The sequence below is a fragment of the Rhineura floridana genome, chromosome 12, assembly GCF_030035675.1.
Source record: "Rhineura floridana isolate rRhiFlo1 chromosome 12, rRhiFlo1.hap2, whole genome shotgun sequence".
NCBI classification, from domain to species: Eukaryota; Metazoa; Chordata; class Lepidosauria; order Squamata; family Rhineuridae; genus Rhineura; species Rhineura floridana.
The window spans coordinates 2,391,489-2,406,144 of record NC_084491.1 but is presented as its reverse complement, the minus strand read 5'-3'; the positions used below and the strand labels follow the sequence as shown (position 1 = coordinate 2,406,144).

The 14,656-nt window shown below is 39.5% G+C and overlaps 1 protein-coding gene across 1 annotated transcript; it reads left to right on the top strand.

The window, feature by feature from the left end:
* The first annotated feature begins 5,949 nt into the window (after positions 1–5,949).
* BMP10 (bone morphogenetic protein 10) lies at positions 5,950–12,924 on the top strand. Its single transcript, XM_061592583.1, has 2 exons — positions 5,950–6,384; positions 8,968–12,924. Exons 1-2 carry the CDS (start codon positions 6,078–6,080, stop codon positions 9,903–9,905), a joined length of 1,245 nt encoding a protein of 414 aa, XP_061448567.1. The 5' UTR covers positions 5,950–6,077; the 3' UTR covers positions 9,906–12,924.
* The last annotated feature ends 1,732 nt before the right edge of the window (positions 12,925–14,656 follow it).

The following is a 14,656-nucleotide window of genomic DNA, read 5'->3' as shown; positions in this document are numbered from 1 at the left end:
AATAGGGGACTCACCACTAATATATTTCATAAAAATAGAGATGCTAATTCATTCTTACCATCCAATGCACATTAAACACAATCTTCCTTATTCACAGATGTTGAGAATAAGAAGAAACTGTAGTGAATTAATATTAGTATTTTAGTGTAGTGTAGTGTAGTGTATTAAGGATTTCCATATACAGGCAAGAATACTCACAGAACAACTAAATAGGAGAGGGTATCCCGTGAAACTCTTGAGAGAGGCAAAATATAAAGCTCTATATAGGGACAGAAGAGATCTAATGACACCAAAGCCCAAACGAAAGAAAGATAAAATGATGGTTCCCCTTACGGTTGATAGCCATAAAGACAGAATAAAGACTATGGTTTTTTAAAAAATGGTATTTAATTGCACTTCTACCAGGATGCAAGAATGGTCCCCTGTTTGCGTATGGAAGACAGAGGAACCTAAGATATATATATATCTTTAATTTGCGGTCAAAGACCCATATCGGCTATACAATACAAACAGTATAAAGGAAAATAAAAAGAGATATACAGTACATTAGCAAGTATCATACAATCTCATTTAAATGTTAGCACGAATTAATTGGGCGGCGTAAAGGAATTTAGCAACTTGAATAGTAATTCGTTTGTCTAAACCAGAGAGAGCAAAAGCAATCATATCATCAGGAGAATGGTGATAGGGAATTGAGAATATAGGGTTGAGAAATTTATATCTGATCTGAGTATAAAAAGCACATTCAAATACACAGTGATAGGGAGTTTCGATGTTATCAGTTCCTCAAGGGCAAATGTGGAGATCAGAGGAACCTAAGAGATATATTGGTGCATAGCATGTGCAGACCTAGGTCTACCAGTAGGGATCAATCATTGATGGGTACAGCAATCAGAGGTAATTTTCCTGGTGGGAATTTGTAACTGCAAAAAAGGGGAATTATTTGTGAAACCAATTAATCATGCTAAATTTTTCTATTATCGTTTCTTTAATTGTAACACAACAGGGGTCATTTATGCTATCATTTACCCTTGTAAATATATATATATATATATTGGGATGAGAACCAGAGCTATCAAGATCAGAATATGCAAACATAAGAGTTAATGCAAGCCTCTCTGGTTCAACACTTTGTGGAATGTGGCACGATGTGCAAGGTGTAAAATTTTGTTGCCTGCAAAAGATACAAGCTCAAGGACATCAACTATATTGTAGATTACAACAAAGAGAATTATTTTGGATTTACACACTTAATACAAAAGACCAATAAGTCTCAATGAAGATGTGAACTAGATGGTGATGAATTAGAAGATATTTGTGTAGGAATGTATAACTAGTTTGTACAGTATATTTATAAGGCTGTATTATGTTTATAGGTTGGCCATTGTGTTATAATCTTCTGTTTTGTTGCATTAAGCAATATTGCTGTGATGGACGTTTGGGATATCCCTTTAAAAGCTTTTTTCTTATCTATAAAGACACCTGCAAAGTTTGTTAAAAAGAAATGGCTGTGTGCCTTTATATTAAGAATGCTGGGATAAAGTAAAGTTGCAGCACTTTCAAATACTTGTGTAGATTTATCAACCAAATTTTTTTATTAAATTGGTGAGTACGGCATGCTGGTCATACTATAGCTTTTTATTTTTATTAAATAGAATATAGAATGTATTAGATTTTGACTTTATATACATTTGTTTTTTATCATATTAGATTTAAATTGGAAGGATAGTCTTACAATGCTTACAAAGCTGGATAGTATCTTATATTTTGGTATGGCATTCAGGAAATTTACACACCTTATTTTTGCAGTTTTGAATGGTAAATCTGTATAAACAATGTAAAGATTTTTCATATTTAGATCAGTATTATATTTCCAGTATTTAAATAATAATTTTTATCTTTGCAGGAGTTGTGTTGTGAATTGTATTGTGCCATAGATTTATGCTGAATTGTATATTTGGTGTTTTTGCATTGATTGACCACTGAAGAAGACCTTGTCAAAATGCATTTGGTCAAATGTTTTGATATTGCATTTTAGGAGTTGTTTATATATACTGGTTACATTGATTTTTGCTCATTCAGCTATGATAGATGGGTATAAGTTATCTACATGCTTTAATTTTTTTTATAAAGTATCCACATTTACATCACAGGCATTTCTGAGTCAGATTATTTGGTTCTAATCCCCCTTTTTGTAACATAATAGCTGGTTGCCCTTAGGGTAGCAGAATTATTTTACACTTGTGCTTATCAGTTGATATATTCAAGATGAGAAAATACGACGAGCATAGAGAAGACTTGTATTCTTATTCTTCAAACAAATATCCTGTTAGCTCTTATTTTCCAAGGCTGGTTCACACTAGGAACGGAAGGATCTGTCAGTTTCAATTCTCTCAATTGCATTTTTCCAATATTAAATTCTGTTCTCCACATTTCTGCAGCAGTGTGTGTGTGTTTGTGTGTGTTTAAATCCTCATGAAAATTCTTCAGCATTTTAGTGTGAATTTCTCAAAACACACAATTTTCTCTATGTACATATTTTTGCAAGCAATTTCTCCTAATATAATGCCTTCGTGTATGTCATTTTCACAAATATATTTATTTTTATGTATGCTTTCCCCTAATATACGCATTTTTGTAAACATTGCTTGGTTGGAGAATTGCATTGCAAAATTCAGATAAGTGCTAAATTTGAAGAACAGCTGTGTTCTATTGTGTGGGAAAGTGCAAATTTGATAAATTCAACTTTAAATGCAAACTGAATCTAACTTCTCTTGCATCTCTAGTTCACACATAGGCACACTCATTGTCACCTGATAGACACATTCATCACACCATCAGTTGTGATTTCATAATACTCTCCTGCTCAATGAGCAATATAAAACTACACTCCTGTGTTCACATCTTCAGGGACAACTTAGAAGGAGCCTTTACCTTTTTTCTGGGCTGCTGTTCCTCCCCACCCACACCCCAAGCTGGTAACTTTCTACACCTCTCCCCTGTTCTGGATCTCAGGTTGCCAAGTGGTGAGATATCAAAGTGATATGTGTGCAAGCATGTATCAGTAAACCCTAAACCAGGTCTTCTTTGAACAGAACACAATCCTGCTTGAAATTTGTTTACAATTTTGCAAGATCATAATGTAATACTTTGAATGCCTTCATCTGGCTATTTTGTAACTTTTGTATTTTTGTTTTAGCCAAACTTTTCAATGAGTGGAGCAACCAGCTAGAAGCAGATGTTTGAGGGAAAGAGAGAGAAAGAGAAACAGGGAATCCCTCCAGCCACCTTGTACAAATGTATTCATTTTGGCACAGCAAGCCATGTCAAACATCTCTGGCTCTCAAGGCTGAGCCTCAAGCAACTACCAGACAGGAGCTGAGGGGAGTAGCACATTTGAGGGGGAGTTTCTTCCCAATTTGGACCAAATCTCTCTGAACCACATCCAATGAATCATGCTTAGATTGGAATTGAGATATATGGATTAGATTGCATGTCTATAAACTTTTCAAAGCACGGTTCGTTTCTATTTACTTTTTTTCCTAAGTGGACTGAGGGCTTTCTGGATCTTTTTTTTTTTTTTTTTTTTAAACAGTTTCTAGTTGCTTGGAGCTGCTGGGAACCATAGTGCTTGCTGCACTTACTGAGAGGTTTTGAGTAAAAAGTGCCTGGAAGTGGCAGGATATTATGATGTGCCATCACTACTTGAGTAATAATACAGAGAAAAAGATGGCTGCCTCCATAAGAACATATGGTGGCAGGTCATCATGTACTGCCGCTTCCAAGGACTTTTTAGCCAAAACTTTTTAATGTGTGGAGCAAGCAGCTAGAAGCAGATGTTTGAGAGAAAGAGAGAGAAAGAGAAACGCAAGCCCTCCAGCCACCTTGTACAAATGTAGATTAGATGGTTGCTGGCCACTGCAGACAAGTTTGTTAACTAGAGTGTAGCTTTATGTGCACTCCTGTTTTTGAGGATCCTCTCTGGGTCTCCAGGTGAGTCACCCCAATCTCCTGACTCTTAGTTTTCATCTAAAAAAGAATTAAGTTTCTAACTGGTCTGGTTCAAGGGATATACAGCAAAATGTCAGCCTCCCCCCCCCCCGAGCTTCTGTTAGTACCAGCTGCTTTAATTCCTGTCCTTTCAGGTTTTTAGCCAATAAGTGAAGTAAGGGTTGTAATTGACAAGGGATTCGTTGACCTCCAGGCAATAGCTAGAGCCCATTGCAAGTTCTGAAAACAGTTTCCTTTTCCTGCTTGTCTACACATTAGGAATGCGGTAAATTTATAGCTTTCAGCAGCATAAAGAGTACTTTCTCTGAGCAGGAGATCTGAACACATTGGGACTTGTTTCTGAGTAAACATGCATAGGATTGCACAAGAACAGAAGATCACAGCAGATCTTGGTAGGCATGCACAGTAAACAATTTCAGTTATGATTATAATAAAAGTGTATATGCAGGTTTTTTAATTACTGCAAAAATAGCATATTATACATTTTATCCTTCAAACAATTTTTGAACATAAATTTTTAAAAGTGTACATGCTGCAGCTTCTGATGCCATTACAATGTGTTGTACTTTTCTAATTATAAGGAGCAAATAAGTTTACATTTTCTTGGGCTATTGAAGAGGGAAGTTTATTTGTCTTATTCATAGCCTGTTTTGAAAACCTTCCCAATATGAAGCTTTAATCCTATGGTCGCTTTGCTTACTCCTGAGTGCTTCCATCTAACACCTCCACAACACTAGGCTCTCTTCTTCCTACAATGGCCTTCTGGTGACTGGCCTGGCCTGAGGGCACTTAAACCCTTCTTGCCAGAAGCAAGTAGACTAGATTAAATGTTCCTTACCCAGGCTGTCTAAGCAGGTGAGAAGGAATGATCCCATCACTTCAGATGGACCTGGGAACACCCTTAGTTAGTTAAGATTTCTATCTTAATTTCCAATCAGAGATTTTTTGTTTGAGTGGTTGGTGCTTAATGTATCATGCTAAATGACATCATTAGGGCTCACCCCATGACATCACCAGGCCCCACATCCATGGCATCACTAGGGCCTGCCCCTGAAAACTCAGGGTTTGGGATGCTTCTGACCTGGCAACCCTAATGCGCTAGGAGGGAGAATGTTCACGGCTACTTGTTTTTAACCAAAAGAGTGTCCACTGCCAAGGGAATATTTAAATCTAAATGATTTGGGGAACTTTATTACTCTAGATTTTGATAATTTGCAGTGATATGTTTTAACTTGCTCTTGGATTCCCTTAAGTTTTTAAGTGTGTAATTTATATTGTAATACCATTGCCTACAAACTATTTTTGAAAAAATCTGACTCTCTCTCTACACGACACATTCATCAAAATGATCCCAGAGCAATTTACCCTGAAATAGAAATATTTCATTTTAAAAATGGGAACTGCATTTTGAATGAAGGACATGAGCAAAGTTCCTTGAGCAATGAAGCACCTGCAACCTTCCAAACCATCATTTGCCCGAGATTCATCAGCTTTTCAGTCTTTCCTCGGAGAAAATGGATGAAATTTATCTACAGCTTTTCAGAGGTTTCAGAAACTTGCTGATAAACCATGGGTGCTCCTGTGTCACAGACATGTTTAGCTGAAATTGCCACAAAGCAAAGATTCATAATTTTAAAATGGTCCGCTGGGTCAAAATAAGTTAGGAGGAGGAGGAGGGGAATCGGGTCTTATGCGGAAAAGGAAAAGAAATTGCACTATTTCATAGCATCCAAATGTGGAATGTTTACAAAATGCTCATTAGAGAAAGGAGAATTGTGAGATAGCAACAGAAATCTGGTGAACAGCTTACACTAGAGGAGATAAGAGAGTGAAAGCTACCATAGGAGAGGACACAGCAGGCCCATATCCAATTACTGAGAGAGACCTGGATGAAAGAAGGGGGTGGGGGAACACGAGCGGGAGAGAGACTGATCACAAGTTCCAAGCAAAGAACTTCCAAACTTGTCCGTCTGTGACACAAGCTGTAGATATCCATTGCAGGGGAATAAAATAGGCGGCACCAGAGCAAAACTTTGTTGAGTCCTGTGGCCAGCTAGAACTAAGTCATGGAATCTGTAGTCTTTCAGATTTGGGCAACTCTCTCTTTTCTGGTACACCTTGCAAACTGTAGTCCCATCATGAGCCTAGACATGCCTCTCCTGGAGGAAGACATGCCATTCTTTGATGAACAGGATGCACTGCTTCAGAATTTGCAAAATGAGTTGCTGAAGGCACTTAACCTCTCTGACATCCCCCTGCAAGAGACAGCAAAGATGGACCCTCCAGAATATATGTTAGAACTCTATAACAGGTTTGCCACTGATAAGACATCTATGCCATCAGCCAACATCGTTAGAAGCTTCAAAAATGAAGGTAAGTTCTCTAAACAAAATCCTCTAAACAAGCCCGGTAGGAATTGCAGGAAAGAGGCAGAGGGGAAGTTTGATGGATGATTTATTTAGCAAAGTGATGCAGCTGGCATATGTCAAGCTGATTGCTTGATGGACCACACATCTTACCTGCCCAGCTTGTTGACTTTCATGCTGCAAGCCATTTGAACTGTTTGCTGGTTTTTCAAGTGCATGACACACTTGGCTAAGCCAAGCATAATTTGATGTTTTAAATATCTATCTGCTTTGGAAATGTGACCTCTCATTTTGAAATCTAAATGGAGAGAAAAAATGCTTGTTAACAGGGCAGTCATTTTCACCTTCTTCAGTAACCCAGTGGTTATTCATTGATGGATCATTTGTTCTGCATGCAGCAGGACCCTACGTGTAATTCCCAGGATCTCCAGGTAGAGCTGAAATGTTCCCTACATGAAACCTTGGAGAGCCACTGCCAGTCAGTGTTGACAGTACTGAGCTAGATGTACCAATAGTCCAACTTCGTATAAGGCACCTTCTTATGTTCCTAGAAGGAAGCATAATGGGCATAATCCTCTTGGTATTTCCCCTGCACAAGCCCTGCTGAAATCAAGAGAAGCTGCTCTGCAAGTGCACTACTATGATCCCACACAGCTCCCACTGATTTCAATGAATTTTGTGTTGGAGAACTTCCAAGTGGATTGTACCCATTGTTTGTATATTGCTTCTGATAACAAAATCTTGCACCATTCGCATATTCATTTTGTAGATACTTATATATAAAATATTAGTGGTGCATAAGCAAAATATTGTTGGTATTTATACAGTGGTCCCCAAATGATTTCAGTCACTTTAACACAGGGGTAGCGTACATGATGATCTCCAGATGCTTTTGGACCGCTGGATCCCTGATCATTGGCCATGCTGGTTGGGGCTTATGGAAACGACCACCAACATCCAGAGGGCACCATGTCAGCTACCACTCATCTAACAAATGTGATAGTCTGGACAAACAGGATTATCCACTCAAAGAGATGTTCTATTTCCCGATAGATATATACACACACACCCAATCTAAGCAATAGAAAACATTTCTTTCCACCTGGAAGATTATTACAAGACTCTGAAGTATTTGTGCAACCCTAACCCTATCCACTCAAAAGTAAGTTCTATTCAGGTCAATAGGACATTTGCAAGTAAAGGGGCATGCGGTTGCAGCATTTGTCAACTAAAAATGTGGGTGGTTGGTTTTTTTTTTTACAATTTCTCAAGTTTTGTGAGAAAACAGAAGATGTGAAGCTCCATGTGCAGGCAACTATCACCACTTCTCAGTCACAATGACAACCACCACCATTATTTTTTCAAGAGTAGCATATTTTTATTTCATTTTTCTGTTTTCATCATGAGCATCTTATATGCTGAGATGGTGTTTAATGTGACTCTTCAGTCTCCTTTGTGTTCCAGAAGGGCTTTTCCCTGCACACAGCTCTGAACCCAACTAAAGGGATGAGCAGAATATTTCCGTTAAAAATTCCGAAGTCGATGGAATTAGTTCATTATTTGTATTTATTTCAACAATTTATATACCACTTAATTACAATTGCCTCTAAGCCATGGACAGGAGACATAATACAATTAAACTAAAAGTGAGTTGATGTGCAGTGAAGGCTGTTTGCAAATATGTATATTCTTTCCTTTTTAAACAGTTCAGTGTGATGTGTAACATTCTGTATACAAATTGGTTTCATAGCATGCTTATAAAGTCTAACATTTCCCCATACAATGCCTCTAGCATCAGAGACCACGTGGACTTTAGCCCACAAAAGCATATTCTGTAATAAACCTGTTAGTAATAATAGTAATAATCAACTTATATCCCACCCTTCCTTCCAAAAGCAGCCCATTTTTTGCTACAATAGACTAACACATCCACTGGTCCGTATGCCGATTAAGAGAGATGATGACTCCTCATGCACTCCTGCATATATTAATGCCTAGACCTTCTTCCAGGAAACCCCAAGCAGTTTTTAAATGCACTTTTCTCCACCTAGAGCTGTCAACTGACCTTCACCAGGGAACTACTGTAACTCCTGCCATGACCATATGAAATGCCAAGGCTGTGCTCTGTCTTGTCATGTTTGTTTTTTTGCAATATGTATCTTGCTTTCTTGAATATCAAAATGTCACCAATTGTAAATTGCTGCCTTTTTCTTGTCAGTTCTCCTTCATAAGCTCTTAAAACAATTCTGCCAACATTAGTGTATGAAGATCCCCTTCCTCTCTTTTTGCATCAGTCTTACTTCACTTCTCCTTTGGCCACCACAGAAAGCATAAGAACAATAGGTTCTCGGTAGATCTGCCACAGTAAATCAGATTAAGTTCAGTATTGTTTCCATGATGTCCCCTAAGAAAGAATCCTTGGAACTCTCACCAAACTACCACACCCAGGATTCTTGGGTGACAGTCAATCTGGATTCAATCTAGTTTAAATTTGTTATGTAGAAGTTCCTTCAAGGCAGAGGCCTTCCTTATTTGGTGTGCATGCCCATATAGGGCAGCAGTGTAACATTTATGTGTTCTTAATTTTCAGAACAGATTTCACAGCCCATCCACTTTCATGGAATACGGAGGTACCCTCTTCTCTTCAATGTCTCCATCCCTCACCATGAGAAGATAACGACGGCTGAACTGAGGCTCTACACTTTGGTAGAGGAGGACAGAATGCTCTATGATGGTCTTGACAGGAAGGTCACCATTTTTGAAGTGCTGGAGAATGAACATGGAAGAGGGAAGGAAGAAGAGGAGAGGAAAAAGAAAGTGCTGGCCTCTCGACATATTTACAGCACTGACAATGAATGGAAAACGTTTGAGGTCACAAAGGCCATCAGGAAGTGGCATCACTCAGACTCAACCACTCATCAACTAGAAGTGCAGATTGAGAACAGAGGGGGAGAGGAAGCCAGTCAAGGAGGGAAAGCAGATATAGACATCAACTCAGAGGCCAAACACAAACCTTTATTAATTGTGTTTTCAGATGATCAAAGCCATGCCAAGAAAGAGAAGCATGAATTGAACGAGATGATAGAGCATGAGCAAGATTTGCAGAACCTGGATGTGAATGATTTCCATCCTAACCCTAGAGAAGAGAAACTAATGCAGATAAGATCCAACATTATCTATGACTCAACATCCCGGATAAGGAGGAATGCCAAGGGGAGCAGCTGCAAAAAGACTTCACTCTATGTGGATTTCAAGGAGATTGGCTGGGATTCCTGGATCATTGCCCCACCAGGTTACGATGCCTCCCAATGTAAGGGAGCCTGCTCCTTCCCTTTGGACGATCACCTCACCACAACTCATGCCAAGGCCCGGACTCTGATTCATTTGAATGATCCCCAGAAAGCATCTCCGGCTTGTTGCGTGCCTACAAAGCTGGATCCCATCTCATTGCTGTACTTAGATAAAGGGGTCGTAACCTTCAAGCTAAACTACGAGGGCATGGCAGTGTCAGAATGTGGCTGCAGATAGTAGCAGGGTGCTCCCTGAATAGTGTATTTGGTCCTCAGAGTATTTAATTTGTTCCATCTGTAAATTTGTACAGTTCTGATTTGTACAGACTTGGTAAATTTATTTAATGAGGTGTGTACAGATAATTTGAGACATAGGAAATGGGCAACGGATTACAGGGGGGTATATAATTTACTATCATGGTTGGCTTGGAGGAAGGGGAATTGTGCCTCTTTACTTCATCCAAGAGCTGGTTTACACAATCAGCAGAATCCAGTGGTAATTTCCCCCCTAAACTATACCACTTCAGTCTGCAGATGGAGGGGCGTGGCTGGTGCAGGTGGCTGAATACTTCCACATACGGATGGGAGAGAAGTTTATATTTAAACCCAAATCAAATTCACATTTTCCAAAATAATATGAGAATCAAAGCACAGCTATTCTTTGAAATTCACACTTATCCAAATTTTGTAGGCAGTTCTCCAATCAACCAATGTTTAGAAAAATGCATCTATTAGGGGCAACTGTGCATAAAAATGAATATACTAGTGAAAATAACATACAAAAATGAATTACATTAGGGGAAATTGCTTGCAAAAGTGTGTTCATTAGTAAAAACTGCATGCACAAATTGGTTTATTAGGAGAAATTAACTCTAAAATGCTGTTGAATTTTCATGAGGCTACTGTTGCAGAAATGTGGAGAACTGAATCTGAGAATGGAAAATGAGAAACTGAGAGAACCAAGGCTGACAGACCTTTCCTTCCCTAGTCTTCCATAAAATAAAGCTCCCTGCACAGAGAAAACTAGCATATTAGAAGGATTCAGCCTAGTCTTTGAATGCTTTCCCCACCGATGGTCAGGGAAAATTTAAAAATGCAGTCCTCCCTTGCAACAGCCTGAAGTGGTACAATCTAGGAAAAGATTAACCCTCATTTTTGCTGACTGTGTAAACTGCCCCCCCCCCAGTCTGACCATTAGGAGCCATTTCAACACCCACTTTTTGCACCCAAACCAGTATTTGCAGAATATTGCGCATGTGAAGGATGTTATTTTTTAAAAGGAGGAACCCAGTTAAGAAAATAAAATGGGCATTTTAATTACTAGATACATAGATTGGATGCTGGCATTTCCCCCTATTTTTTAATACAAAATATTAGAAATTCTTCTACGTAGCTCCTCTCTGTTTCCTGTAGCACATTCACAGAAAATAGTTTCCTACTGGAAACAGCTGCCAAGGGCAAACATGGTGTGGGTTTTCCCCTTACACGCTGTTTGCAGGATTCCCAGCAGGATCTGCCTGGCCTCTGTTGGTCTGATCCAGCAGCATCTTATATCACACTGTAAGATGATCTATAGGTTCTATAAGATGATCAGGCAGCTGCCCTTTCCCCTCTGATCTCCTCCCACCACATATGCAGAGTATCCCATATATACTAATTTATGGGATGTTCTATATACAGTATGTGCTGGTGGGTTATTCTAATTCCATTGGAAGGACTGGCCTGGACAGTGTTTATATGACCATATCCAGGGCCCCACACGCTCATGTAAAGAAGTGTCATGAGAATCCTCAAAGGGAAATGCTAAGGAAATGGGCAGGCTTCATCAGAAAGCCCCGGTGCCATCATGTATTCAATTCATATAAAAAGAAGTTACTCTGCAAAGCTTGACATGAAGAGATGAGAAAGGCTGCACTGACCTAAATCCCCCTTTTCTACACAACTTTTTCGAGGTTCAAGAATCTTCACTCCTTTAAAATATGGTTTTATATAATCAGTTTGGTGGAGCCTTGAGTTTATCCAAAGACAAGACATAACCTCCAAGAAGTTATTTCTGCTGGCTTTGGAGGTGCAATTCAAAATGTGGTGCCTGTTGCATCTTACAAGAACCATATGATCCTCTTGTGTTAATGACCTACTCTATGACTATCAACAGAATTAGACCAAGAAAATAACCAGTGACTAGGAATTTGGCTCCCAAGACCCAAGGTTCTTTGCATCTTTGTTAAGCTGCTCCAGAGTCGAAAAATTATATTGTGCTTAAAGTCAAAATGGGGTTTGTCTACAGACAAAGAGCAGGACTTTGATGAAGCTTTGATGAAGCTGTCAATTCACAAGACCATTCTTTACCCCACTCTCCAATTCAGCTGCATACGATGGAGTCACATGGAGTCATGTTTCCGCCACTCTTCTCCAACAAATCGTTGTGATAAGAAGGTGTTAGAGCTGGGAAACAATAAGCCTGATGCTTTATTTATACTAAGCTGGAAATTTGTCAGATTCTTTGGGAAGTGTAATTGACGCTGACTCCCCTTGCCCTCAGCTCCAGCTTACTGTACTGTCCCCAGCCTCTGTTTTACACTTTTAAGGCAAAGCTCTCTTCCCTGAACGAGATAACAGGCTTGTCTTTGAGATAATGGACTATGACTATGGGTGGGAATCAGCCCCAAAGACAGTGTCAAGGACTAGCTCCAATCAGCTTCACCTACATCCATGCAGCCATTATTTATTGATTTATTTATTGACTCTTGTCCTTGTAATATAATGTAGAATACAAAATATTTTATTTTTGTGCTGCATGTAAAACACACATGGATAATCCTGTGTATTGAACCATGTGTGGATTTTGATGCTAATAACTGCAAAAAATTGTTATGGATTTTCTTGTAAATATATCGCCATCTTTTTTATCTCAGTGTAATACAAAATATAGTGGCATACAGTATATAGTAGCTTTGCCCCCTTTCTTTTTGCTAGCCTACGGTCCTTGAACATAGGGCACAGACCTATCCACACTTTACCACATTGCACAAAGTCCATCACTCTGCTGCCTGAAAGATCTGCCTGTCAATCTACCAACTGTAAATTTTGCTCCACAAATTCCTCCATCTCGAGCTGAAAACAGTTGTTGGGAGTATCCTGCAGATGCAACCACAATGCCTCTTACACCTTTCCCTGGTAAAAAAGCTGACCAGGAAGTAGGGATGGGAGATCTGTCAGTTCCAATCCTTTCCGTTTCTCCTTTTTCCAATCTTAAATCTAGTTCTCCACATTTCTGCAGCAATTTGTGATTAAAAAATAAATAAATTCTTATAAAACTTCTTCAGCATTTTAATGCAAATTTCTCCTAACACATTTTTCTTTATAGTTTTTTAGTAATGCACACACGTTCGCAAGCAATTTCTCCTAATGCATTTTTGTGTTATTTTCACTAATATATTCATTTCTATGCACACTTCCCTCCAATACATGCATTTTTGTAAACACTGGTTGGCTGGACAACTGCATCACAAAATTCAGATCAGTGCGAATTTTGAAGGTTGACGGGTTGAAAAACACTCCCTGTTCTGCCGGTCCCAGTGTGTCTTCACCTCTCTGTTCTGAAAACAGGGGCACACGATGCTAACCAAACCTTCCCCTTTTTACTGTAAAACCTGATGGGAGCAGCTTGAATGCTTTTTTTTAAAAGAAATCAGCTTCAAAGAGATGTTGCAACTGACTGGCAGATCAATCCGTACCCTCTCCAGGTGTGGCTAATGGACAGGCTTTCTTCTGGCGACTAGTGTGTTCACCACAACCTGTGTTTTGGTTGTCACATTGTTTTGGAAAGTGCAAATTTGACAGATTCTATTTTAACCATGAACTGAATCTCCCCCACCACTACCAGGAAGGAATTGGTAGCGGCACTGGGCCAATTAAAAAGAAAGAAATGAAGCCGCCACAAGCAGCCTCAGTAGACCTGTCTTCCTGTCTGAAGGGTAAGCTGGCCTTGGCAACCTTAGTTTGCTAATAAAGGGTATATTCTATCCACCTAGCCTTGTGACATCATGTCCAAATGGCTAATACCACAAATCTCTCTCATTGCCCCAAAAAGCCTTTTTCCCCATATAGCCCTTAACTTTCATGCCTTACAACAACCTTACCTTCAGAACAGTTGATCCAACAGGACTCTACAACTTCTACAGTGTCTTTTACATCAACCAGTAGCAGGGGTGTAGTCATCCAGGGTCTCAGGGGGTCTTAGATTCCTTACTTTTTTGGGAGCCAGGTCCCAGCAGGGTCCGTATGTTTCCAGCACCCTATGAGCCAATCAGCATGAAAAGAGAGAGTGTGGGCCACTGAGAAGAGTCTTCTAACATGCTTCCTTGTCCTTTCCTGCTGTTTGGAGCCAATCAGAGTGAAAGGAGGTGAGTCAGCGACCAAGAAGATTTCCCTTTTGTGCTGATTGGCTCCTAGGGATGTCTGTTGTTGTGGGAGAAGGCATTAACAAGAATCTCATTCTCAATCCAGTAGCAAAAGGGGGGACAGGGAAGATGTGTGGTTTTGTTCCAGCCCTAAACCAGGAGTAAGAGAGGAAGAAAAGAGAAAAAATGTGTTGGGGGAGTGGAAAGTGTGTGTGTAAGCATGTGATGGTGTTTGAGCTTTTAATGATGCTATATATGTGTGTGTCGTGCATGGTAAGGTGAAATATAAGTGAACATGCCTGAGAAAGTGTGTGTGGTACAGCCAACACCAGAGGTTAGGATCAGGAATTCCATGCTTAATTTTCTAAAACTCCTAGAAGGAAAACTCAGCAAAGGAAGTTCCTTACCTTACATCTTAATGATGATGGTGGTGATGAAAAGCTGCCTAAATGAGCTAAAATCTCTCTCTTTTTCTGACATCCTAGGTATATATGGAAGGAGAAGAGGGTGACACATGGAGGTAGGAGACACGGGTGGGGAAATCCTACCTTCTAGAAAGTGGCAGAGTTCAAAAGGTTGCAAGTTT